General features: G+C 48.6%; 1 protein-coding gene across 5 annotated transcripts in view; it reads left to right on the top strand.

The window, feature by feature from the left end:
* The window catches only part of Auts2 (activator of transcription and developmental regulator AUTS2), a 1,119,825-nt gene extending 1,107,750 nt beyond the window's left edge, over nt 1–12,075 (top strand). For all 5 annotated transcript variants that reach the window (XM_028870211.2, XM_037198545.1, XM_028870212.2 and 2 more), the window contains 4 exons: nt 2,642–2,719; nt 4,226–4,309; nt 5,971–6,193; nt 8,685–12,075. In XM_028870211.2, coding sequence (XP_028726044.1) covers nt 2,642–2,719; nt 4,226–4,309; nt 5,971–6,193; nt 8,685–9,936 — 1,637 coding nt within the window. In that variant the 3' untranslated portion in view covers nt 9,937–12,075. The remainder of the gene's footprint in view (nt 1–2,641; nt 2,720–4,225; nt 4,310–5,970; nt 6,194–8,684) is intronic.
* The last annotated feature ends 14,199 nt before the right edge of the window (nt 12,076–26,274 follow it).

Here is a 26,274-nt window from a genome sequence, read left to right as displayed (position 1 = left end):
TGCAGACAGACTTGGTTATAAAAGCCCCCTGTGCTCTGGATGTACCCCGTCCCGCTAGCCAGGCCTAATGCTGCTGCCATCTCCGTCATACAGAGATACTTGGGGGGGATGATGGGTCAGTCGGTGAAGGGCTTACTGGCTAGCACGAAGACCCGAACCCATATAGCTGGGCATGGCAGTGTGCATGTATGATCCCAGAGCCGGGGAGGTGGAGCCAGGAGGATCCCCGGAGCTCACTGGTGAGCCGGAGTAGCAGTGAGAATTTCTAGGTTCAGTGATAGACCATAAAGGCACAGGGTGACTGAAGAAGACACTCCCCATTAGCCCCAGGACAACACATGGCACATATTTGCACATATACCCACATGTATATACACATGCATGCAGCAAATTATTTTTCTCATGGTGGCTAGCCAATCTTAGTTATCGGGGACTATGGGGGTCCAGCCCCTCAATAGTCCCCTCCCAGGGTCTGGGAAGAATCTACAACCAGCTGATAATTAATCTTTAATGAGAAGAAATGAATCTATGTACACGAAACTCCTTAGTTCATACACTTTGTTATTCTGTGATAGTTCTCTCTCTACACAGCTTCTCTTCTGCTCTCATGCCTAGCTCCTTCCTTGCCTGATTTCTCTATATTTATCTACTGTCCCCTCTAGGTTCTATCTTAATTCCTTCATCTAGTTCTGTCCCTTCTAGGTTCTCATCCATCTAGTTCTTTCCCCTGTCAGCTCCTCTCCCATCTCCTTCTCTCTCATCTGGTTCTTCCTCATCTTATTCTTCCCCATCTGGCTCTTCCTCATCTTCCATCTCGTTCCTCTAGTCCTCTCTTCTAGCCCTTCAATCTAGTTCTTCCCCATCTCAGTTTGTTCCTCTCAAGTTCTTACCCATCTAGTTCTTCCATTCTCTTTTCTCTTCTCTGTCTTCTCGTGCCCGGGGAGTCCTGGTATATATACACTTACAAGCAGTATTCCCTTAGCAGTGCAAAGCCAGGCTTCCAGGGTCAAATGGAGGGGTGATAAGAATCACATAGGGAGGCAATAACCGTAAATTATCATTTGCAACCCCAAAGGGAAGTGACTAATGGGGAAATGAATTAAGTAAAGGCTAAATTCAGGTAATATCTAAGAAGAGGGCTCTTATGTGCTCAACTATAATCTTGCGTGATTGTTAGAAAGTGTTAAGAATCTACAAGTTGCTAGGTCAATGGGAGAAAATAAAACTGCCTTCTTTTTTCCTGTGGCTCCTATCTGTCCAAGCTATCTGCCATTTTTCTGCAGGGTGGGGGAAAGTGTGCTCAGTCGCTAGGCAACCTGTGTACAGCTAGATGCCTCTGGTGATAGTTAAAGGGAGATCTGGAACTGGAGGTAAGGTTTGGGAAAGGAGGAAGTAAAGCTTAATTGGCACATCCGCCAGGCCTTCTCAAACAGGTAGCCTGGATGCTTAAGCCTGGACTGATAAGGTACTTTCCTCCATCTGGGGATGGACCTGGCCGGATGCTGCCAATGATGATAATTACAGGGAGGCTTGAACTGGAGTTCTGGCTGAGCATAGCTGTCAGCACAGAAGGTTATCTAAACATTCCTAGAAGTAGTTAGGTAAGGAGTTAGCGGTCTATAAAGTTAGTAAGGCTGTAAGAAAGGAGGGTCCGAGCTGAATTGTGTAAAGCTATTACTTAGGGTCCACCTGACCTAGGTGGTGTCTCCTTGTGGAATTTATCTTAAATCAGGAGACTTGCATGTGGACTGTTATTACTGCTAGTCCTTGAAAGTAGCCAAGGGAGATATCTGATTTCAGAGAAAGCCTTTCCTAAGGCAGTTCTCCAAATACCTGGAATGTGTATGTCCAGAGAGTGATCGGTCCACACTGTTAGCCCTTCTTAGGGAAAAGTCAATTGGGAAAACTATGAAGGCACACATGATTTTCATAACAGAAGACAGCTGATACATAACAAGCCAAGTAACACCAAAAACTCCTTGGGATTTGGCTTCCTCTGGAGGAATTCCCTGATTCCTCCAGGTAGTGACTTTGCCCTAACCAGCTGAGTTCTTATGATATTGCTGTGGCCCGCAGCACTTAGTTTGCTTTCCGTGGTGGTGATAAAACACCATAAGCAAAAGCCACTTGGGGAAGAAGTTGTTTCTTTCAACTTACAGTCCATCATGAAGAGAAGTCAGGGCTCACACCCGGTGGCAGGAATCGAAGCAGAGGGCATGGAGGATCATTTGTCACTGGCTTGCTCTACAGGCTCACAGTCACCTTTCTTAGACCACCCAGGAGCACCTGGCCAGGGGTGGCACCACCCATGTCAATCATTAATGGAGAAAATGCCCCCCCCCTCCAGCTTTCCTCTCAGGCCAATCTGATGGGAGCATCTTCTCAAATAAAGTTCCCTCTTCCCAGATGACTCCAGCTTGGTATCAAGTTGCCAAAAAGCTAAGTGGGCCACCAGTCCAAGTGGGAAAGATGAGAGGGGTGACTTCTTTGGCCCCTAACAGGAATATTGTCTGTTACCAGGTTGTATCAGCAGGAGCTGTGGATGCAATGGAATCTGACGCCAACGCGTTTTCTTTGGTCCCTCTGGCAAGGGCTTTTTTCTAAACTCTGGCTTTGTTCTTCTGTCTGTTTGGTTTTGCAGGTGCTGCCCATCCTACCGGGACCCCTTTTGGGCCACCACCTCATCACAGTAACTTTCTCAACCCTGCCGCTCACCTAGGTGAGTCAGAAAGATGAGGGGATCCTCCTGGCAGCTGAATCATGGCACCCGCTAAGCCTTCCACGGAGGGACCCCGGGATCTCCAGCCCCAGAGTGGGTGGGGCATGGTAGCAGCAGTGTGAGGCCGCCGGTCACATCCACCGTCAGGAAGCAGAGAGAGATGGATGCTGGTGCTCAGCTCACTTTCTCCTCCTTTTTGCTCAGTCCAGGAGCCCACCCAGTGGGCTGGTACCCACACACTGAGAGTATCTCAACCTAATGTAGGCACTCCCTCACATCTGTGCCCAGAGGTTCCCCCCCCCTCGCCCCAGGTGATTCTAGATCCAGTTAAGTTGGCATTTGGTATGAACCATCACAGGGGCCTGGGAACAGGGAAGTATCCCTTGGCATCTCAGAACATGTGTGTTTGGAGTGGACTCACCCTACCTAGAGAGGACTCCTGTGGGTCCCTCTAGCAGCTAGAAAGAAAGATGTGTCAAGCCTAAGAGGGCTGCGCTGAAGAATTGCACTCTTTACTTTTGGTTTTTCACACTTTATTAACATGTCTCTTCTTAGGAGAGGCAGACTTCCTCTGCCTGTCCATTTAACGTTTCCGGGAAGTGTGTAGTCAGTTGAAGACAGTGGTGCCTGGTGGGGAATGTATAGGAGAATTATTATTTATTATTATTATTATTGGATTTTTTTTTTTTTTGAGACAAGGTCTCCATGTAGCCCTGGCTGTCCTGGAACTCTCTCTGTAGACCAGGCTGGCCTCAAACTCACCAGAGATCCGCCTGCCTCTGCCTCCCAAGTGCTGGGATTAAAGGCATGTGCCACCACCACCCGGCTTTTATTACGTTTATTTTATGTGTATGGGTGTTTTGTCTAAATGAAGGCCTGTGCATGTGCCTGCATTGCCCTCAGAGGCCAGAAGTGGGTGTCAGGTTCCCGGGACCTTGGCATTGCAGACAGTTGTGAGCTGCCCTGTGGGTGCTGGGAATCGAACCCCAGGTCCTCTAGAAGAGCAGCGGTACTCTTATCCACTGAGCCCTCTCTCCAGCCCGGTATCCTCTCATTCTTGTTCACGCCTGTAGTCTCGGGAGATAGAAATGAGGCAGGAGGATCCGCTCAAGTCTAGCCTTGACTTATATCAGGATTGAAGGCAGCCTGAGGTAAAGGAGCTGTGTCTAAAGCAGTGAGAGACAAAGAGAGACAGAGACAGAGACAGAAACCTTTGTTTGGCAGGCAGGAAGGCAGCTTAGAACGCTGCGTCCTGAGTTTGCCCAGTGTCATCCCAAGGGCAAAGCTGGAGTCTTAGAAAGGGGGCACTCCGGGGAATGAACCCCTCGGGACTCTTGCTACCCCAGGGCCTGTATCGAAGGGCGGGGATACCCTTCCATGGTCCAGCGGGAGAGTCAAGGGGCAGCAGAGGGTCTCTGTCGCATTCCCAGCTCCCAGGCCACTTGTGTTCCTCCCTGACATGTCCCTGACCACTGTCTGTCTCTTCCTTCCCCATCTCATTCACAGAGCCTTTTAACCGGCCGTCTACGTTCACGGGCCTTGCCGCAGTCGGCGGTAACGCCTTCGGGGGACTTGGAAACCCCTCAGTTAGTGAGTACTTCTCCGTTTTTATATCTCCCTTGCGTGATTTCTCTGACCCATATATGGCTTTAGACCTTTGGAGGGAAAAGGAGATTTTACTTTCGGGGAAAACCAATTTAAGCTGAGTATATATATATATGGGTCAGGGACAGAGCACTTGCCTAGAATCCCCCCCGAGAGGGCCTAGGGGCATGGCTCGGTGGTAGAGAGCTTGTCCAGCATGGGTAAGGCCTGGAGTTCCTTCCTCGGCACCACCAAAAGTCATTTAGAACCAGAGGGAAGGGACAGGTGTGGTGGCGCACGCCATTAATCCCAGCCCTCAGGAGGCAGAGGCAGGCTGATCGCTCTGAGTTCGAGGCCAGCCTGCTCTGTAGAGAGAGTTCCCGGCCTGCCAGAGCGGCACAGTAAGACCCTGTTGAAAAATAAAATGAAAATGGAGGTACCATGAAAGGATCGTGTCATTTGGAGATGGAGAGATATAGCTTGGTGGGTAAGAGTACTTGCTGCTTTTACAGAGGACCCAGGCTTGGTTTTTCAGCACCCATGTGACAGCTCATGACCGTCTGTAACTCCAGTTCCAGGGCATCTGAAGCCTTCTTCTGGCCTCTATAGGCTGGCCATCAGGCACATATACAGCACACATATGCATACATGCAGGCAAACACCCATACGCATAAAGTAAAAATCTATAAAATGTGTGTGTTTTTAATAGAGGGTATGTCTAAAACACATTTGGGTCAGAGCATTCCAAAAACAGGTTTAACAGTGACCGCCGGGTTTAAGTACACAAGCCGCCGCTGTAAGCAGAGCACACTGTTGATACAGGCTCTGTGCATCAGGAACGGTGCTGTGTTCAGTCACTACAGAAGTCGACTTTGGCTATAGCTGAAAAGAAAAAAAAAAATTATGTTCACTTTACTTTTGATGTGGCAAGATCGAAAAGAGTAGAACGGAGATTACCAGGCCCAGGGATAACTCCGTGGGTAGAGAACCTGACCTGGCCTGCAGGAAGTCCTCCATTCAGAAACAGTGGAATGGCACAAGCCTGTGATCCCAGCTCTTGGGAAGGTGGAGGCATTAGGCTCAGCCTTAGCTACTTAGGGAGTTCAAGGCCAGCCAGGGATCCATAAGACCTTGTCTTGAAAAGAAGGAAAAGGAAGCAAGCGAGCGAGCGAATAAACAAATAAAAACACAGCATGCAGATCCGAGCGTTGTCCAGGACACCATCCCGCATGGTCTTTTTGGATGTTCATTGTTAACGAATGCCAGAAAGGGTAACGTTCGGCAGGGTGTGGTAGGCCGAGGACCCGTGGATTCGGCTGAGCCGGCCTATTCATCTGTCATATGGTCATGATGCACCTTTCTGCATGCCTGGAATTTTGCATGCCCACGTATGTCCGACGGAGTATCTGCGTACCTGCTCCTCCGTCCCTTCTCACTTTTTCCTCTTCATTGAGTTTTTTTTTTTTTTTTAAGCTGTGAGTTGCTTCTGCAGCGTAGGACGAGAGTCCCTCTAATGAGTGTGTTAATCTTTCCTTTTCCAGCTGCCAATAACATGTATTCATTTTAACTCTGAATGCTGTTAAAGTTTTTGGTAAGTACCTTCACTCCGGCAGGCCTCTACCGAGATTTCTCTGAAACCTTTTTTGTTCTCCACTTCACCATTTCAGCACCCAACTCAGTGTTCGGCCACAAGGATAGCCCCAGTGTGCAGAACTTTAGCAATCCTCACGAGCCCTGGAACCGGCTGCACCGAACGCCTCCGTCGTTCCCGACCCCTCCGCCCTGGCTGAAGCCGGGGGAGCTGGAGCGCAGTGCGTCCGCTGCAGCCCATGACAGAGATAGAGATGTAGATAAACGAGACTCCTCCGTTAGTAAGGATGACAAGGAAAGGTACGAAAAGAAACCGCCCTGTGCCGCCCCGTGCCAGTCAGAACCAGCCGCCTCCCCCTCCCCCTCGCCCCAGCCTCTGTCCCAGCCTTGTGCTTACAGACCTCTGTAGCCCCCTCCCCCCCCCCCAGTTCCTGTCCAGTCAATACCACTCTGTGGTACCTGAGCCGATGGTGACCTTAAGCTCCCACTAGAAATACAGTGCAAGGTGCCGGTCTCAGAAGCAGTGACCCATACCAGCCACCCAGAGTCCCTGGAACATTAGTGTGTCCAAGTAGACATCTTCCTGTAGACAGGCAGTTGGAGCTTGGAGCCAGACACACACAGCATGAATCCGCCATGTTTTTGCGTTCGAGTCGCGAAGTCCATCCAATCACCCATAGGTTTTGTGGTTTTGGTTTTATTTTATTTTATTTTGTTTTGGTTTTTCGGTTGTTCTTTTATTTCTTTATTTATATTTTCTCTTTTCACTCCCTTTTCATTTGCTTCTAGTAAACCATGTTTACATTACCTCATTCTCTTTTTTCTCAAGTGTCATCCAGACTCAAGACCCCCGGGGGCTCTCAGGCAATCAGTACCATGTCCTTGTTGTTGTTTTTTACTAATCTGAATTTAGACAGCAGCACCAGGAAAGCTCTGCTTTGCATTCGGTTTTCCGGGGAATTACTAATTTTATTAACCATGGTTGTCTCCGTACTAACTAACCCTTTCCTGAAAATTCTATCTGTGAAGAAGAAATGTCTCAGTGTTTTTGTGCAGAATGCCATAGGCATTCTTCACAAAATATGTTCTTTTCTTTCTCCAGGATGTTTTTGTTTTGAAGGAAAAACTGATTAAGTCCTATCAGGATAGACCTGTCAAAAAACAAACAAAAACACCTCATCCCCTATGGGTGATTTCTTTGTGTACTTGGGATTGAAATTTAAGGTTGCTCGGTAGGAGATGCACTTAACCCTGCAAGTGTAAGGACCTGAGTTCACATCTTCAGCATCCATACAGAGCTGGGCACAGTCGTGTGTGTGTGTGTGTGTGTGTGTGTGTGTGTGTGTGTGTGTGTGTGTGTGTAAGTAATCCCAGAGATCTTGTCCCACCTTGCCTTTGTGTCTAACCCCCAAGACTGTCCTCTAACTTCCACAGTCGCTTGATGGTATGCATCTGCAGGCACACACACATGCAGACACACAGAAAAATTCTAATTTGATTCAGATCCTTGACTTGCCTTTACTTTGTGTATTGTCCATGTATATGCCCTGGTAATGTAAAAGATGTCAGCATTCAGATTCTAAATATGACCGATAAAGTGTCATACACCTTTAATCCCAGCACTCCAGAGGTGGAGGCAGGTGGATCTCTGTGAGTTCGAGGCCAGCCTGGTCTACGTAGTCCAGCCAGGGCCACCTAGAGAACCCTTGTCTCAGAAAAATGAACGGATAAGATGTCTCTCATAATCCATCATGCTGCGTACTTTGGGTTTTTTTCTTGGTGGAGAAATGGCCTCTTGTATTGAAGTCAGGAAACTTGAAAGATGTTTTTCTTCTTCTTTTCCCCTCTAAGGCTACTCTTGTCAGTCTCTGTGCATTAGCAGGAAGCAGAATTTGTAGGTCAGCTTCCCCGCGCACCTCACTGTTGTCCTCTGCACTCCGGTCTCTGCCACTTTTGGTCCACACAACCTCTGGCTTCTCCCTTATCTACTACTGCACATCTGTCCCGAGATGCGAACTGGGATGCATCAGCTCTCTCCCTCTCGACTCTCAGAGTTTGAACTGTTTATCTTCTGTTCTTCTGCCTCCTATCCCCCGTCCATAGACATGTCCTGACCAGGCCAGGTCCCTAAAAGTTTGCTTTCACGGTCTCTTCCTGGGTCCTCTCCTACAGCATCCTCAGTCAGCGAGGTTCTGTGTTCTGACCCCCGTGTCCGTTATAGCTTTTGGTCTGTCTACACATCAGCTTGGAGGTTTCTGACACTCCAGTAATCTGGAGGGTGGGGCTACCTTTCCAACCACCCTTGGTGTGTATCTACATTCTTCAGCCTGAAGTAGTGCCTTTGTTCCTAGAGTCAGCTGCTGCAAACAGCCCCCTCACTCTATATTAAACCCTTCCCCACCTCAGCTTTATATCCAGAGTCAGAAGAAAAATCTCTAACTTGTGTTTGGGCTGTATTCTTAACCCAAAGCTATCCTGAGAAGCTAAACAGGTCGACTGTCTTGCAGTATTGCTCCATGACCACCCTGGTCCACGATGGCTCTCCATACACATCCTTGGTGACCTTGGTCAAGGCAGGTCCCTAGGACCCCCACTCACCCTCATCCGTAGGCCTTCACCCACGACGCTGCCTCTAGAATCTGGATGAATGAAGGTGGCTGGCCTTGCCCGGCCGCAGGCCACTGCCCACTACCTGGGTGATCTAGTCCGTCCTCACACCACCATCTCATCGAGCGATCCTTGCCTGGTTGGCAAGCCCATCTCATTTTGTCCCCCCTCTCCCCCCTCACAGGGAAAGCGTTGAGAAAAGACACCCCAGCCATCCTTCCCCAGCACCTCCCGTCCCGGTGAGCGCCCTGGGCCATAACCGCAGCTCCACCGATCCGACGACCAGGGGTCATTTGAATACTGAGGCTCGTGAGAAAGATAAACCCAAAGAGAGAGACCACTCGGGATCCCGAAAGGACCTGACCACCGAAGAGCACAAAGCCAAGGAAGGCCACCTGCCCGAGAGAGACGGGCACAGCCACGAGGGACGTGGAGCAGGCGAGGAACCCAAGCAGCTGTCCCGGGTGCCGTCACCCTACGTGAGGACACCGGGTGTGGACGGCACCAGGCCTAACAGCACCTCCAGCCGGGAGGCCGAGCCACGCAAGGGTGAGCCGGCCTACGAGAACCCCAAGAAGAGCGCCGAGGTCAAGGTCAAAGAAGAACGCAAGGAAGACCACGACCTACCCACAGAGGCCCCGCAGGCCCACAGGACCTCGGAGGCACCTCCACCCAGCTCCTCAGCCAGCGCCAGCGTGCACCCGGGGCCTCTGGCATCCATGCCCATGACCGTGGGAGTGACGGGCATCCATGCCATGAACAGTATCGGTAGTCTGGACAGGACACGCATGATGACCCCGTTTATGGGCCTCAGCCCGATCCCGGGGGGAGAGCGCTTCCCGTACCCCTCTTTCCACTGGGACCCCATGCGGGACCCCTTGAGGGATCCTTACCGTGACTTGGACATGCACCGAAGGGACCCTCTGGGCAGGGACTTCCTGCTCAGGAACGACCCCCTGCACCGGCTCTCCACACCCCGGCTGTACGAAGCCGACCGCTCCTTCAGGGACAGGGAGCCTCATGATTATAGCCACCACCACCATCACCACCACCACCCGCTAGCCGTGGACCCTCGGCGGGAGCACGAACGGGGCGGACACCTGGATGAGCGGGAGCGGCTGCACGTGCTGCGGGAGGACTACGAGCACCCACGGTTGCACCCCGTGCACCCCGCTTCTCTGGACGGACACCTCCCACACCCGAGCCTGCTCACGCCAGGCCTGCCCAGTATGCACTACCCCCGCATCAGCCCTACCGCGGGCCACCAGAACGGACTGCTCAACAAGACCCCGCCCACCGCGGCGCTCAGCGCCCCACCTCCGCTCATCTCCACACTGGGGGGCCGCCCGGGATCCCCCCGGAGGACTACGCCTCTGTCGGCTGAAATCCGAGAGAGGCCACCGTCCCACACACTGAAAGACATCGAAGCTCGATAAGCCCTGGAGGAGCGAGGTGGACCTCAGAGTTGGGGGGAAAACCCCAGGGATACTCCCCCAAGACTCAAGAGACAACTCCTGCGCCCCCAAATCCGAGAGGTGCAGAGCTCCAATTCTTCCCCTGGGGGAAAAAAAAATTGGACAGAGACTCCGTTTGGATGTTGAAATGTTTTTGTATATTAATGTTGGGATTTTTCAGACCTTTTAGCCAGGTCCTGTTTGTTCTTACACTTCCTTACTTTTTAGTTCTGTCGTTCTTTGCATAAAACTTTGATTTGAACCAAAACGGCGAAGGTAACAACACACAAGGATCTGATGATCATGGGGGTGGGCTGGGGGGGGGGGCATCGATCCGTCACCCCGAGCTGTCTCAGAGGAGGAGGCGTGTACATAGAGTGTAAAAAGAGATTGCTTCATGAGCTGACGGTTCATATATGCAAAAGATAAAAGACGAAAGCTTTACTTGTACAGATGTAAATAGGAAAGATTAAGTAACATAATACATTAATACTTCTTCAAATGCGCTATTTACAAGTCTAATATCAGCGAACGCGGCCCTCCGAGGAGGAGGAGGAGGAGGCCGGGTTCCCTTCTGCTAACCCTTCAACTATGCAATGAATAGGAGGGCTTTTCCCAAAGCCCATCTAACTCAAAGGAGCCTTTTCAAGTCCATTTACAACATACTTAAGGTCATATTTTCCCTGAACAAGCACTTACCTGAGATGATGTTATACAACTGTTTTCCTTTTTTTTTTTTGTTGTTTTGTTTTTTTTTTGTTTTTTTGTTTTGTTTGTTTTTCAAATGGAGAAGCACCCCTCCCCCCATTTTTTTTTTTGTTTGTTTGTTTTTAATCTGGAACCCAGGCTGGAACTTTGCATCTGAAGTTGTTGCTTGTGGTCTTCCTGGGGCGAAATGGGGAAAGGTGAACCCCCACCCCCACCCCCGGAAGTGTAAGAACCAGAAGCAGCTTTGCCCAGGGAAGATGGGATTGTTCTTTGATAATCAGGGCCAGGTGGGCCGTGTCTGCCAGACAGGTGACACAGACAGACAGACAGGTCACCAGGATCTCTGGTCACCTCTGATGCCGTGGTGATGCAGGGCAGCTTCAAGTGGGAGCCGTGCCCTCCCCACCCCCAGCCCCGGGGTCCTATATCTCATAGCATGTCCACACTTACTTGTTCCATAATGTGATTTAAGGACACTCACGCAGGTCCTGAAAGAAAGCTGTGCCGGTTTTCTCCACGGATGGGTATGTTTCCAAGGTAACTGACCAATTGAAGGTACATGGAGCCCCGATGTGAATAGTTGTTATTTCAATAAGAAATGGAAGCCTGGGAAGTAAATCTTGTAAGAGCCATCAGGAATTACAGAGGGCGAAAAGTGGCAGAGAGAAGTGTGCGTGTGCGCGCGCTCTTGTGCAAGTGTGTGTGTGTGTGTGTGTGTGTGTGTGAGTTTTCATCAGTCTTAATGTCTTCATGACACTTTTATAAAGACATCAACCCTCTTGTCTACATATTTGGAGAGAATATGACTTTACTAGCCGAGAAAAATACAATATATCTTGTCTACTGGCCTGTAAAATACATGTAAGAAATAAAAATTAGTTCCATTTGGTCCTCTAGTATATTAAAGTGCTACCTGACATTGTTATCCTGTTTCTTTGTTTTTTTCCCCCAAAAAAGGAAAAAAAATGTAAACTACAGACCATTGTTTTTAACAGCAGAGAGATCTATTTTAGTAGTCAACTGAAGGTTTAGTTGTGAATTCAGATTTTGTGGACACCAGACGTGTGCAGTGTTTTTCTTTCTTTTTTTTTCTTTCATCTTTCTTTTTTGTTTGTTTTGTTTCGGTTTTTTTTTTTTTAAGATGACAACTAAAAAAAAAATCCCCAGGATTCTGTGCACTGAACCTGTAGTGGTAGTTCTCAGCATTGTAAAGGGGTTGTTCTGTACAGGGCTTTCTGCTGTTTCTCTTGTATGTAAAAAAAAAAAAAAAAGGAAAAAAAAAAAGAAAAAAAAAAGTCCTTTCCGGATCCTACTCAGTCAGGAAGGGAGGCAACGGGGATCTTTAGCATGTCTCATTGGAGGAGCATTCTTGTGTAATGTAAATGTGCCATGTTATTAAAAAATGTGAACCAAGTTTTCAGAGTTTCTTTGTGTGAGGTGCCACTCATAGTTAGGCAAAGAAGCCCCCAACAGTCTAGACCAAGTTCAAGAGAAAGGATCCCCCCCCCAACCCCCTACCCCTGGCCTTGCACCATCCCCCCCCCCCCATGGCCGGAGTGGTAAGGTCCTCTTCACAGTGGCGGGTCACCCTCCTGAACCAGGTATGGACCAGCAGCTGGTCCAGCATCCTTTGGTGATGATGCGTTTGTTTGTTTTGTTTTCATTTTGTATGTTTTGAATAAAACTAACATCCCCAGGCAGCGGGTTGTAGCTCCCATGGGTCTGTAGTGTCTTCACTTAGCATGCACACAGCCCTGAGGTCCACCCCCAGCACTGAAGAAATTAGATGTGATTCCCACCTGTAATCCTAGGATTTGGGAGGGGGAGGCAGAAGGATTAGAAATTCAAGGTCATGACCAGTGGGGTGGCTCAGCAGGATAAAGCATTTGTCACCAAGACAACCCGAGTTTCATCACTGGGACACTGGGTCGAAGCAGAGAATTGACTCCTGGAAGTTGTTTCCCTCCCTCCCTCTCTCTCTCTCTCTCTCTCTCTCTCTCTCTCTCTCTCTCTCTCTCTCTCTCACACACACACACACACACACACACACACACACACACACACACGTCTGTTCTCACTGTTCAAGGTCGTCCTTAAAGCCAGTCTGGCCTACATGAGACCCTGTCTAAAAGAAAGGAACAGGGTGAATTCCTTGTTTTAGACTATAAAATTGGGCTAGGGAGCCAGCTGGAGGGCAGGGTCAAGCCACTGACTGAGTTCTGTCTTCATATGCTAGGTCCCCTCAGTAGGAGAGAGCTAACGCATAAAAGTTGTCCTCTGACCCCTACAAGTGTGCCCACGCATGTATATGGCATACACATGTACAAACATACGAAAGTGAATGTACTATTAATTTATTCTTTTAATACTGCTCAATTCTCTGTTTGGATTAAGGCGATCAAGGTCAGTTGGAACGAGGTGGCTGCCGGGTAAGCTGTGGACACAAAAGACAGAAACCAGAGATGCTGTATGGCAGTGGTTCTCAACCTTCCTAATGCTGCAACACTTTAATACAGTTCCTCATGTTGTGGTGACCCCCAACCCATAACATTATTTTTGTTGCTACTTCATAACTAATTTTGCTACTGTTAGGAATTATAATGTAAATATCTGATATGCAGGATATGTGATATGCGACCCCTGTGATACTCAAAGGGGTCTCAACCCATTGGTTGAGATCCACTGCTGTATGGACTCCACAGAGCTCTTGGAAAAGTCTAGGGACATGTGACAAGATTCCTGGTTGGAGGAGGGACACAAGGCGAGCTCACAGGCTTATAGAAGCTGAGCTGGGAGACTGGGGAGAGGGCTCTGTGGCTAAGAACACTTGATGTTCTTACAAATTTGGTTCCCAGCACGTAGGTCACACAACTACCCGCAACTCCAGCTCCCAGGGACCCAACATGCTCTCCTGACCTCCAAGAGCAAATGTATCCAACATGTATATCTGTGTGCCCCCCCCACAATACAATAAATAATAAGATTAATCTAAAAGCAACCGACCAACCTGGAGAAGTGTCTTAGTGTCAGAATACATTGCAGGAGAAAAAAACAAACAAAATCCAACAATCCCTAAACCTGAAATGGCCAGAGCAACAATTGAGGAAAAGTTCACTTGGCTTAGCACCATTTTATAGCTAGAGGGACTGTCAGACTAGAGAAAAAAAACAAACAAACAACAAAAATAAATAAATAAAAAATAAAGGGGAAGAAAATAAAACCAGTGGGTTGGAAAATACACCAAATCCCGGGCTTCGCTGAATCCAGCGCCGCAGGTGTCATGGATACTCCTTGACATGCTATTTCTGGCAGACCTCACTGCCTCTTAACCATACACCTATTTCAGTATCACCATCTGCAGCATCAGATCCTGGAAGAGTCGCTCTCCAATCAGTCCTGGTGGCTGGTCCCTGAGGGGCTTTGATTCATCTCCGCCTTTGCATATTCCCCCTCTAATTATATTGGGCTCCTCGGCATTGATGGGTACCGGCACCAATTTGATTTCCTGCTAACCTATGGATGCTCTAATTATCTCCACAATCTCTGACTGACAATGATCTTGTTACCTTCTAATGGTACATGACAAGTGAAATAGCGAATATAATGATGCGATAATTACCGCTCTGGATGGATATTTGTGACGGGCGGTGGCTGTGCATCCCTTTTCTGCCTCAATCAATGCGGAGGGAGAAAATAAGATACGACTGTTGACGGTCTGTACGTACTGCGCATAAAAAGGAGGGGAAGACAGAATTCTGTGGTACACTTAGCCAAGACCTCTTTACTGTTCGACTTTATAATTGAAAAACAAGTTAGGCCTCTGTGGCAATAATGGAGCTGAAAGAGATCGTATGAGCAGGGTGTGTGTGTGTGTGTGTGTGTGTGTGTGTGTGTGTGTGTGTGTGTGTTTAAATTCTTGACATTTTGTGTGCAATTCTGAAAAATCTATTAAATGTAGGTGTTTGCCAGAATACAGTTGGTTCTTGATGAGACAGAAAGTTGGGGGTTGGGGATCTCTGTTGGTACAGTGCTTGTCTAGCATGCAGGAAGCCCCGGGGTCCATCCCCAGCACTGAATAAACAATGATGGTGGTACACGCTGTCATCTCAGGACTCAGGAGGCTAAGGCAGGAGGATCAGAAGTTCAAGGTTGTCCTTGATTACATATCAAGTTTGAGGCCAGCCTGGGCTCCATGAGACCCTGTCTTAAAGAAAAAGAGAGGAAAAGAAAGGAAAGAATTCTTAGTGTTATTCTGCAGTATGGAGCTGCTGGTTGTCTTTGGCTGTCACCACAGACGCAAAGCCAAAGTAGTATCTCAGGTAGAAAGTGCTAGAAGCTTCCGATGAAAGGCATAGTGGAAAAAAGCCCTTGAGACAGCATTTACAGTCTAGCTTTACCTGCCTGTGTCCTTAGCAACCTGAGAAAACCCAGAACCTCTCTAGATCTGTTTCTCTATCCTGTCCATTTCCAGCTGCCTGTGCTGGTGACCTAGGGCCTTGAATGTGCTGGGCAAATGCCCCCAAAACTGAGCCACACCCCCAGCCCCTCACTGGGGGATTCTAGGCAGGGGCTCTATCACTGAACCACACCCCAGCCCCTCACTGGGGGATTCTAGATAGGTGCTCTACCACTGAGCCACCCAAGTCCCTCACCCGGGGGATTCTAGATAGGTGCTCTACCACTGAGCTACACCCCCAGCCCCTCACTGGGGGATTCTGGACTGGCAATCTAATACTGTGTGATGCTCCTTAGCCCTAGGAACTCAGGGGTTTTTTTTGTTGTTGTTGTTTGTTTGTTTGTTTTGTTTTGTTGGTTTTTTTTTTTTCAGAGCTAAGAACTGAACCCAGGGCCTTGTGCTTGCTAGGCAAGCACTCTACCACTGAGCTAAATCCCCAACCCCCGAGAGATTGTTCTTTTGAGACACAGGTCTGTGAAACCCAATCTCGTCTTGGACTCCTAATCCTTCTGCCCCTACCTCTCAAGTGCTGGGATTAGAGGCATGTACCCTCATGTCCAGTGAACTCAATTTATTAATGTAGAGTTGTTGGCAGCCTTGGGCAGTTGGCTAGAGACAGTTTTATGATGCAGCCAAGAAGCACTTTCCTGAGACCTTTACTCATCAGAACCAAGATTCTTGATTTGTCTGCAGAAAAAATTCCAGAATGAGCTGGCTTCGAGCAAAGTTAGTTTATTAGGAAGAGCTTTTGACACAGATTTTAGCAAGCATGTGAGCAGAAAGGCTCTAAGAGGCAAGAACACACCCCAGAACACTATGGGTTTCTCAAGAGAAGATCCGGTTTCTGTGACTTAGCAGCAACCATATATGTATAGGATTTTGGTTGCTTCTGAAACTGTATCTCAAAAGGTTGCTAAGAAATTCTTGCTTCTCTCTCAATAAATAAGATTGTAGGGTGGCCCTTACAGGTACATTGAATAGTTCTGCAAGCTGATAAGAACCTGGGTCACAGCCCAGTGGTGGTAGCTCCTGTCTTTAGTCCCAGCAGTTAGGAGGTAGAGGCAGGTGGGTCTCTGTGACCACTCTGGTCTACAGAGTGAGTTCCAGGACAGCAGGGCTACACAGAGAAATCCTGTCTCGGAAAAGAAAGACAGACAGACAGAAAGAAAGAAAGAAAGAAAGAAAGAAAGAAAGAAAGAAAGAAAGAAAGAAAGAAAGAAAGAAAGAGGAAGGAAGGGAAAGGAAAGAAGGAAGGAAGGAAGGGAAGGAAAGAAAGAAAGGAAGGAAGGAAGGAAGAAAAAAAGAAAGGAAGGAAGGAAAGAAGGAAGGAAGGAAGGAAGGAAGGAAGGAAGGAAGGAAGGAAGAAAGAAGGAAAGAGAACCTGGGCAACAAGGGTTAAGACAAGTCTTCCTCCACATAAGAATTCTTGTCATATTCTTAACACTTTCCAGACTTGCAGCTGAGAAAGAAGCAAGGCCATGCTCAAAGGTTATACGTGTTTAGGCCTCTTCTGTATGGTCCGAAGAATGATCTATGGTAGGTATGCTTTTGGTTTTTTCCTGAGTGAATCTTTTAAGTATATAGCAAGCAAAAGGAAAAGACTAAATATGGATGAACGGATACAAAACCCGGTCAAATCGAGTGCTGGCCACCTCCAGCAGAGAAGACTGCAGTAGTTCAGCTGGGAGAGGCGCCAACAGGTAATATCAAAGCCGGGGTTACAAACATCCGGCCGAAAACGGCTGGGGAGGGTGTGTTGAGGCAGCCAGCTGGATTCCTGATCAATAGCCTCCAGGCAGAGCAGCATGGTCCTTCAAGTGATGCTTTCAAGAAACAAACAAAGATCAGTAGAGAGAGCTGTACAGAGCCAGCAAACATACAAATACCCTTTATCTGTCTGTCTGTCTGTCTCTATCTATCCTCTACCAATCACCTTTTTATGTATCTATCTATCCTTTATCATTCATCTATCTATCTATCTATCTATCTATCTATCTATCTATCTATCTATCTATCTATCTATCCACCTATCATCTATCTAGTCTTACTATGTAACCAAGGCAGCATCCAATTTACAATCTTCCTGCCTCATCCTCCTGATGAGAATTCCCCATGTCTCCCCAGCTGGTAATTTTAAAAATTCCACTCTCCTCTCTCCTCTCTTGAACCCAGGCAAGCACTCCTCCAATGGTGGACGCCTCCAAACCTCCACTGCAGAGTCTAAGTAGCGTCGCTTTCTTCCTATCTTCCTTTCTTCCTCTTTGACGAGGTCTCACTTGCGGGTTGCAGCATCTCTGGAACTAGAACCCTCCCTCCTGGAGGGACAGGGAAGCTCACGAGACTCCCCAGAGTAACAAGCTTTATCATTTTGGGGAAGCTCCTAAGATTGACAAGAGTCCTCCTCCTTCCTTGCTGGCAGAGCCAGAAAGCTGCTGGGAGAAAACTCTTGACCTGCACAGCAGCTGCCTATAAGATATTGAGGCCTATTAAGGGAAATCTACTTCCTCTCTGATCTAACCCCAGGATTAGAATGTTATATACTATGATCCTGTAATGGTTTGAAAGAAAATGGCCCCCAAAGGGAGTGGCACTATTAGGAGGTGTGGTCTTGTTGGAGGAAGTGCGTCACTGTGGGGGCAGGCTTTGAGGTCTCTTTTCTCAAGCTTCACTCAATGCAACAATCAGTTGACTTCCTGTTGCCTCTGAGTCAAGACGTAGGACTCTCAGCTCCAGCACCATGTCTGCCTGCACGCTGCCACGCTCCCGCCATGGTGATAATGGACTGAACCTCTGAAACTGTAAGCGAGCCATCCTGATGAAATGTTTACTTTATAAGAGTTGCTGTGGTCATGGTGTCTCTTCACAGCAATAAAAACCCAAACTAAGACAGAGCCCCTCCTTTAAGTGTTAATTTAAGCCGGGCGGCAGTGGCGCACACCTTTAATCCTAGCACTCGGGAGGCAGAGGCAGGCGGATCTTTGTGAGTTCGAGGCCAGCCTGGTCTATAGAGCAAGATCCAGGAAAGGCACAAAGCTACACAGAGAAACCCTGTCTAGAAAAAACAAAAAATAACCAAAAAAAAAAGTTAATTCCACTGGGCTGTCAATCATCTTGCTAGGAGACTACCCCTCAAGAAAATTGAGTCACCCGAAAACATGCTAAGGAGATGAGAGGAATAATTATCCCCTTAAAGACATGATGTACTTACAGGTCATCCCTAGAAGCCCCTCCCTCATTGCCAAGCCTGTCCACTTTTCTGAGTTCTAACTCAAAATATGACTTTTCTCCTTCCGGGTTTTTTTTTTTTTTTCCTTCTCTCAATACCAGATCCTAAGCATGATAATCTTTGGGCTTGTTTCTCTGAAGACTCCCTTACCCCATTGCGTGCAGACTTCTGTTGCTGGCCCTGACTCAGATCGTTTGATTTTTATGTCCACTTCTCTACCTTTATCCTCCCAACACCTGCTGGGATCCTGTTTTTTTTTTTTTTTTTGTGTGTGTGTGTGTGTGTGTGTGCTTTTTTTCTCTCAAACTCTAAAAAAATTCGTCAAACGTCCTTCTGAATCAGTTTTTAATTTCTTTCATCAAGAGATCAAGAACTTGCAAAAGCGAGCCACCAAATCCTCCACAGCAAAGGGGCGTGGGTGATACCATGATTCAGAGACCTGCCTCCAAACAAGCTTAGACAGGAAGCGCCCTGGCCTCCTGCTTGCTATTGCGTACGGTGGACACCAGAGGGAGCCATGAGAACGTAGTTTAGTTGAATGTGGCAGGGGGCGCCCATGCGGAGGTGATGGAAGAAATTTGGAAATCCAAGACAGGAACGGGTATCGCTCTGAAGGTAGGGCTGCCTGCGAGCTAGCTCTCCAGAGGTCGGGGCAACTGGTGTGACCATCCCATCCATGGAATTCCTGCTGTATCCGGCTTCGTCGGCCCTCTTCCCTTTCTTCCTTCTCTTTTTAGCATGCCCCCCTTCTTCTCCTACCTGTCTAATTTGAAGACTCGGGGGACTCAAAGTGGTTTGCTTTCTCTAAATTGGAGTGGTTAACATATACAGCTTCCTTAAAGGATGCCTTAAAAGGTCACACGCTGCCAGGCCACCGCCTCTGTTGTTCACAGAAAGGCTGCAGGGCTGGAACCTCCCTCCCAGCCCCTCACATCCAGGGGCTCTCGCTGAAGTAGCCTGAGCTCAGAGGGCCACCTCTCGGACGACTGCCCATCAAGGCATGCCTGTAGGAGATCATGGGTCATCTTGTGTACCCTCCAGGCCTGGGCCAAGAGAAACGGTCACTTTGTGTGATCCTCAGAGGGTGCTGAGAGCCAAGCTGCCGGGTCATACTCTATCTCACCCCACACAGCACTGCTCCCAGAAACATCAGCCTCCGGTTTCCACTTTCTGCCTCTTTCCCCTTCACAGAGAATGTCTCAGCCACCAAGAGGATCCCAGTCTCCTATACATACATGCCCCAGAACACTGGGGGAGATGTAGGGGTTATTCTGTCTGATTATTTTTAAGAAGCACACACAGGGACTTAGGAGAAGCTTAAAGCTGGATCTGTGCATATGTGGAAATACCACAGTCAATTTTATAGTTAATATGAATTAAATACAATGTTAAGATTCAGAGCATTTATATTATTATTATTATTATTAATTGGTTTTTTCAAAACAGGGTTTCTTTGTGTAACAGCTCTGGCTGTCCTGGAACTCACTCTATAGACCAGGCTGGCCTCCAACTCACAAAGATGTGCCTGCCTCTTCCTCCCGAGTGCTGGGATTAAAGGTTTGTGCCACCAGCACTGGACACATTTAGCTGTTATTGAAGTGCAGGGCTGATGATGGGATCCAGAGGCTTGTAAGTGCTCAGCAGGTGCTCTACCACTGAGCCACACCTCAGCCCCTCACTGGAGGATTCTAGACAGGTGCTCTACCACTGAGCCATACTCCAGCCCCTCACTGGGGGATTCTAGGCAGGGGCTCTACCACTGAGTCACACCTCAGCCCCTCACTGGGGGATTCTAGACAGGTGCTCTACCACTGAGCCACACCTCAGCCCCTCACTGGGGGATTCTAGGCAGGTGCTCTACCACTGAGCCACACCCCAGCCCCTCACTGGGGGTTTCTAGGCAGGTGCTCTCCCACTGAGCCACACCCCAGCCCCTCACTGGGGGATCCTAGGCAGGTGCTCTACCACTGAGCCACACCCCCAGTCCCTCACTGGGGGATTCTAGGCAGGTGCTCTACCACTGACCACACCCCAGCCCCTCACTGGGGTATTCTAGCCAGGAGTTCTACCACTGACCACACCCCAGCCCCTCACTGGGGGATTCTAGGCAGGTGCTCCACCACTGAGCCACACCCCAGCCCCTCACTGGGGGATTCTAGGCAGGAGTTCTACCACTGACCACACCCCAGCCCCTCACTGGGGTATTCTAGGCAGGAGTTCTACCACTGACCACACACCAGCCCCTCACTGGGGGATTCTAGGCAGGGTGCTCTACCACTGAGCCACACCCCAGACCCTCACTGGGGGATTCTAGGCAGGTGCTCTACCACTGAGCCACACCCCAGCTCCTCACTGGGGGATTCTAGGCAGGGGCTCTACCACTGACCACACCCCAGCCCCTCACTGGGGGATTCTAGGCAGGTGCTCTACCACTGAGCCACACCCAAGCCCCTCACTGGAGGATTCTAGGCAGGAGTTCTACCACTGAGCCACACCCCAGTCCCTCACTAGGGGATTCTAGGCAGGTGCTCCACCACTGAGCCACACCCTAGCCCTTCACTGTGGGATTCTAGGCAGGTGTTTTACCACTGAGCCACACCCCAGCCCCTCACTGTGGGATTCTAGGCAGGTGTTTTACCACTGAGCCACACCCCAGCCCCTCACTGTGGGATTCTAGGCAGGTGTTTTACCACTGAGCCACGCCCCAGCCCCTCACTGGGAGATTCTAGGCAGGTGTTTTACCACTGAGCCACGCCCCAGCCCCTCACTGGGGGATTCTAGGCAGGGGCTCTACCACTGAGCCACACCCCAGCCCCTCACTGGGGGATTCTAGGCAGAAGTTCTACCACTGAGCCACACCCCAGCCCCTCACTTGGGATTTTTAAATATGTGCTCTACAGCTAATTATATTAATTATAGCTAATCCCGGTTCCCATCCCCCCAAAAGTCTTGCACAGGGTGGGATAACTCATTGAGATGAGGACAGAGCCACATCATGACATAAAGGACACAATCATTTAGAAGCCAGCAGAGCAGAAGGACCTGGCAAAGAGGCCAGGGTAGGAAGGCAGAAACAGGTGGATGTATTAGCCAGGGTTCTCTAGAGGAGCAGAACTGATAGAATGAATATATATGGGGGATCTATTAGAAATGGCTTGCAGGCTGTGGGGCAGCTAGGTAGTGGCTGTCTACTAACAGCCCAAGAATTCAGTAGTTGCTCAAGATTGTGAGTCTAAAATGAGGCTGGGTATCTCAGCTGGTCTTTGGTGTATGCCGGAATCCCAAAGAAGTAGTGTCTAATGTTAATGAAGGAGTGGACTTGCCAGTGAGAGCAAGCAGGCAGAGAGAGACAGAGAGACAGAGACAGAGGGAGAGAGACAGAGGGAGAGAGAGATTTCTTCTTCTATGTCCTTTATATAGGCTGCCCGCTACACACCAGAAGGTGTGACCCTGACTAAAGGTGGAGGAGATTCCTAGCTCAAAACATCTGGATTAAAAGGGAGGTCTTCCCACTTCAAACGATTGAATTAAGAAAAACTCCCTTACAGGTGTAGTTAATTCCAGATGTAGTCAAGGGGAAAGACAAGAATAGTCATCACAGCGGGCAGAAGAGCTGTTGGGGGGGGAGAAGGGAGGAGGCATTTCAAACAAGAGGAAAAGAAGAAGGGCAGAGAGAAAAGGAGAGAGAGACAGAGAGAGACAGAGACAGAGAGAGACAGAGAGATAGTGATAGAAACCAAGAACAAGGAGGAGCCTGGCTTTTCCGTAGTGAAGTCCCACTGTTGAGTCTCAGTCAGGTTTAGCAGCGCACAAAGAAAATCATGTTCCTGGCCACCAGGGGGCACTCTGGACCAGTCCATCTGAAAATTTTACAGAAAGTAGAGAATATGTTTGTTCAGTTTGTGAGTTTCTCTATGTCCTTGGGGTTTTCCTCCTCCTCCTCCTCCTCCTCCTCCTCCTCCTCCTCCTCCCCCTCCTGCTCCTCCTCCTGCCCTCCTCCTCCCCCTCCTGCTCCTCCTCCTGCCCTCCTCCTCCCCCTCCTGCTCTTCCTCCTCCTCCTGTCCTTTTGATAGGGGCTGTTTTATTTTCATTTAGATGAGGTCTCCGTGGGCACCCGGACTATACTGAAACTCACTATGTCACCTTCTGGCTCCTCAAACTCCTCATCCTCTCCCCTCTGTGGGTACAACACGCTGCTCCACATCTGGCTCTGTGCACGTCTCCTGTGTTCACAGAGGCCGCTATGCACTGACGACGGCTGTGGGGTTGGCCCCATGCGCCACTGTATCATTTACCATGAGAGGAAAATTGTATTTAGATGTATTAAGACAATGTGACATCTCAAGTTAGAACATGTGGGGTGAGTTAGGTGTGAAGCTGGAACAAGAGGAATTTAAGGGAGCCATAGAAGAAAGCCTTGCTGGGATGCTCAAGCAGTTGTCTGTATCACTTCCCTGGATAAATAGCCGTAAGGGTCCTGGAACACATTTTGGTGACCTGCTTTATGCGTCATAGATGATACCTTCTTACTGTGTCCTCCCTTGCTGGGGAGGGGAAGCCAGCTCCGGAGTCTGCATTAAAAGGGCACTAATTTCCTGTGTAAGCGCCCCACCCTCATAGACGTAGTCACCTCTGAAGACTCCACCTCGCAATACTGTCAAATTGAGGATTAAATGTCCATTTAAGGAGTGTGTGCGTGTGCGTGTGTGTGTGTGTGTGTGTGTGTGTGTGTGTGTGTACACCTCGGTGTTCCTCTTTCCAGTATGGCCACACTGAATCGATCTCCTTTCTTTTTCTCACTATTGTTTTCCTGTTTAATTGGCTTATTGAGGACTGGGGACTGAGCCTGGCTTGTTAGAGCCGCCAGGGCCCAAGCTCTGACCCTCACAATGCCGGTGACAACAGGCTCTCACGTCAGTTCTTCTACCCCAGTTCCCCAAGGGCCACCATGCCTTCTCTTGTAACGTCCGCCTTTTATTGCAACTTCATGTAACTTGTTTTTCTGCAGTGCTGGGAATGGAGCCTAGAGTCTTGTGCCGTCCATGCAAGGACCCGTCCCGTCCTGTTCCCCCCCCCCCAGCCCCGTCACCTGTGGAATAGGACGCCAGGACAAAACAGCTCTGGCCTCCCCACTACATGTCATTTAAATAGTCTCTCTAAAGCATTCATTGCAGACCCCTCGGAATCGCTTCTGTGAGGAAGACACGTCTGTTGATTGCAGTTGTCTCCAGCTCCCAGGGCTGTTCAGAGGTGTCTGAGGTTTGTGGAAGGTGCCATTCACATCGCGCCCTCTTAGCGAGCCATATTTTGAGTCTTTCAAAGCCCAGAAAACAGCCTTGGAAGGCGAGAACACGGGCAGGAAATGAAGGCGTGCAAACTAAACACTTGAGATTGTTTGGGGTGGAGTCAGAAGGGCTTCCGGCAACAGTGGTTGCTGTGTGCTTCCAAGACCTTTTAACATACTGGGGCGAACCTCTTCCCAGCTCTTAAAAGGGAGGTGTTGGCTGCAAGCGCGGGTCAGTTGGTGGAAAGCTTGCTGACCTTACACAAAGCCCTGGGTTCTACCCAAAGCATAGATGAGACTTGGTTGTTCACACTATGATCCCAGCACTCCTGGGGTGGAGGCAAGAAGAACAGGAGTTCAAGGTCATCCTCAGCTACATAGCAAATCTCATTAGTGGGGACTACGTCTGAAAAGAGAAAATAAAAAAGAAACCTAAATATCAATGATAATTAGAGTCACCATCTAGGCTCACCTAGGAAGAGACTCTCAATGAGAGACTGCATAGATCAAGTTGGTCTGTGGGCATATCTGTAGGCATATCTAATGGAGATGGTCTTGATGGCCTTAAGAGTCCTGGGAAGACCTTCCCCAAATGTGGTTGGCACCTTCTGGTAGCCACCAAGATAAAAGGGCACAGGAAAAGGAAGGCTTCACTTTTTTGCCTGCTTAGTGTTAACTCTTGCTGATGAGTTCATCTGCTCTGTTGCTGCAGCCGCTGATTCCCTCAGTGATGTTGGAACCCATCTCTCCAGCTTTCCAATGTGGACTGGAGACTGGAGGCAATCCGGAAGTCCTCCCAGCCTCATGGGTTCTTAGCCTCTCCAATGTGAAGACATCGTTGGGCAACTCTGGAGGTATCATGTAAGCCAACCTAATGAATCCCCTTGTAACATGAATGTATGTTACTGGTTCTGTACCTAGAGAACCCTGACTAATACCACACCTGAAATTATTATTACTGAAAAAGACCACCTCCAGGGTTCTTTTAGGAGAAGACTAATTTGGTAGATGCTGGGGTATATAATTTCTTTTTCTTACTGCTTATTTGTTATTTGCTCATCTACTTGTTATTGAGACAAAGTTTTGATGAACCCCATCGCTATGTAGCCCAGGCTGGCCTTGAACTTGCAATCCTTCTGCCCCAGCCTCCCCAGTTCTGGGATTGTAATCACACACCACTATGCCTAGTTTTATTTATGTACATTTGACTATTTTAAGTTTATATTTTAATTTTTTAAAGCTTTTTTGTGTATATGTAATATAGGTATATGTATGAGTTCCTGTGTGTGCATATGGGCATCCACCTGCCACAGTGGGCATATGTGGGTGTGTGAAGGCTGGAGGAGAACCTTATGGCTTTGGCCTTTGCCTTCCACCTCATTTGAGACAGGCTCTCTTACTGGCTACCCCTGTGTTCACTTCTGTATACTCTAGGGGTGTTGGCTACTCTTGTGTCAACTTGACACAAGCTAGAGTTATCCCAAAGGAGGGGACAGCAATTGAGAAAATGCCTCTATAAGATTCAGCTGTAGGGCTTTTTCTTAATTAGTGATTGCTTGGGGGCGGGGGGGGGGGGTGGCAGAACATTGTGAGTGGTGTCATCCTTGGGCTGGTGGTCCTGGGTTCTGTAGGAAAGCAGCCTGAGCAAGCCAGTAAGCAACATTCCTCCAGGGCCTCTGCATCAGCTCCTGCCTCCGGGTTCTAGCACTGTCCTGACTTCCTTCAGTGGTAGACTACAGTGTGGAAGTATAAGCCAAATAAACCCTTTCCTCTCCAACTTGCTTTTAGACATGATGTTTGTGGTAGTTTGGATGAAAATAGCCCCATAGGCTTATAGGGAACTGGCACTATTGGGAGGTATAGTCTTGGAACAGGTGTGGTATTATTGGAGGACATGTCACTGGAGGTGGCTTTTAGGTCTCAGATGCTCAAGCCAGGCCAGTGTCTTTGTCTTTTCCTGCTGCCCGTGGATCAATGTAGAACTCTTAGTTCCTTCTCTGACGCTAGGTATGCCTGTAAGTCACTGTGTCCCACCATGATGACAATGGACTAAACCTCTGATACTATACGCCAGCCCCAATGAACTGTTTTCCTTTATAAGAGTTGCCATGGTCATGGTGTCTCTTCACAGCAATAAAACCCTAACCAAGACAGTTGTCTCATCATAACAATTGTAAGCCTAAGACATACACTAATAAACCAAGACACCTGGCTAGTTGGCTCTTGACCTTCTGGGGATTTTCCTGCCTCCACCTCCCATCTGTGAGAAATGATTTTTACTGACAAAGGTAGCTAGCCCACCAAGAGTCAATATTCCAAAACACCCATCTCCATTCATGATGTGCCTGATTGCAGTTGCCCAACTCCTGAGACTTGAATATCACACCCTTCCCTTCATGCAGGTTAGCTAATTGTAAGTGGAGTTTCTCCATGTCTCAGCAGCTGCTTCTCCAATAACCACTCAGAGGCTTAATATTAATTATAAATGCTCGGCCAATAGCCCAGGCTTGTTACTAGCTAACTCTTACATTAAAATGAATCCATTATTTCTTATCTATGCTTTGCCGTGTGGCTTGGTATCTTTTCTCAGTATGGTATGCCCATCTTGCTTCTTTCTGCGTCTGTGGACTCCTGACTCCACCCTTT

This window comes from Peromyscus leucopus, chromosome 23 (assembly GCF_004664715.2).
Source record: "Peromyscus leucopus breed LL Stock chromosome 23, UCI_PerLeu_2.1, whole genome shotgun sequence".
Lineage (NCBI taxonomy): Eukaryota > Metazoa > Chordata > Mammalia > Rodentia > Cricetidae > Peromyscus > Peromyscus leucopus.
The sequence above is the reverse complement of the archived record's forward strand: the minus strand, read 5'-3'. Positions and strand labels throughout refer to the sequence as shown.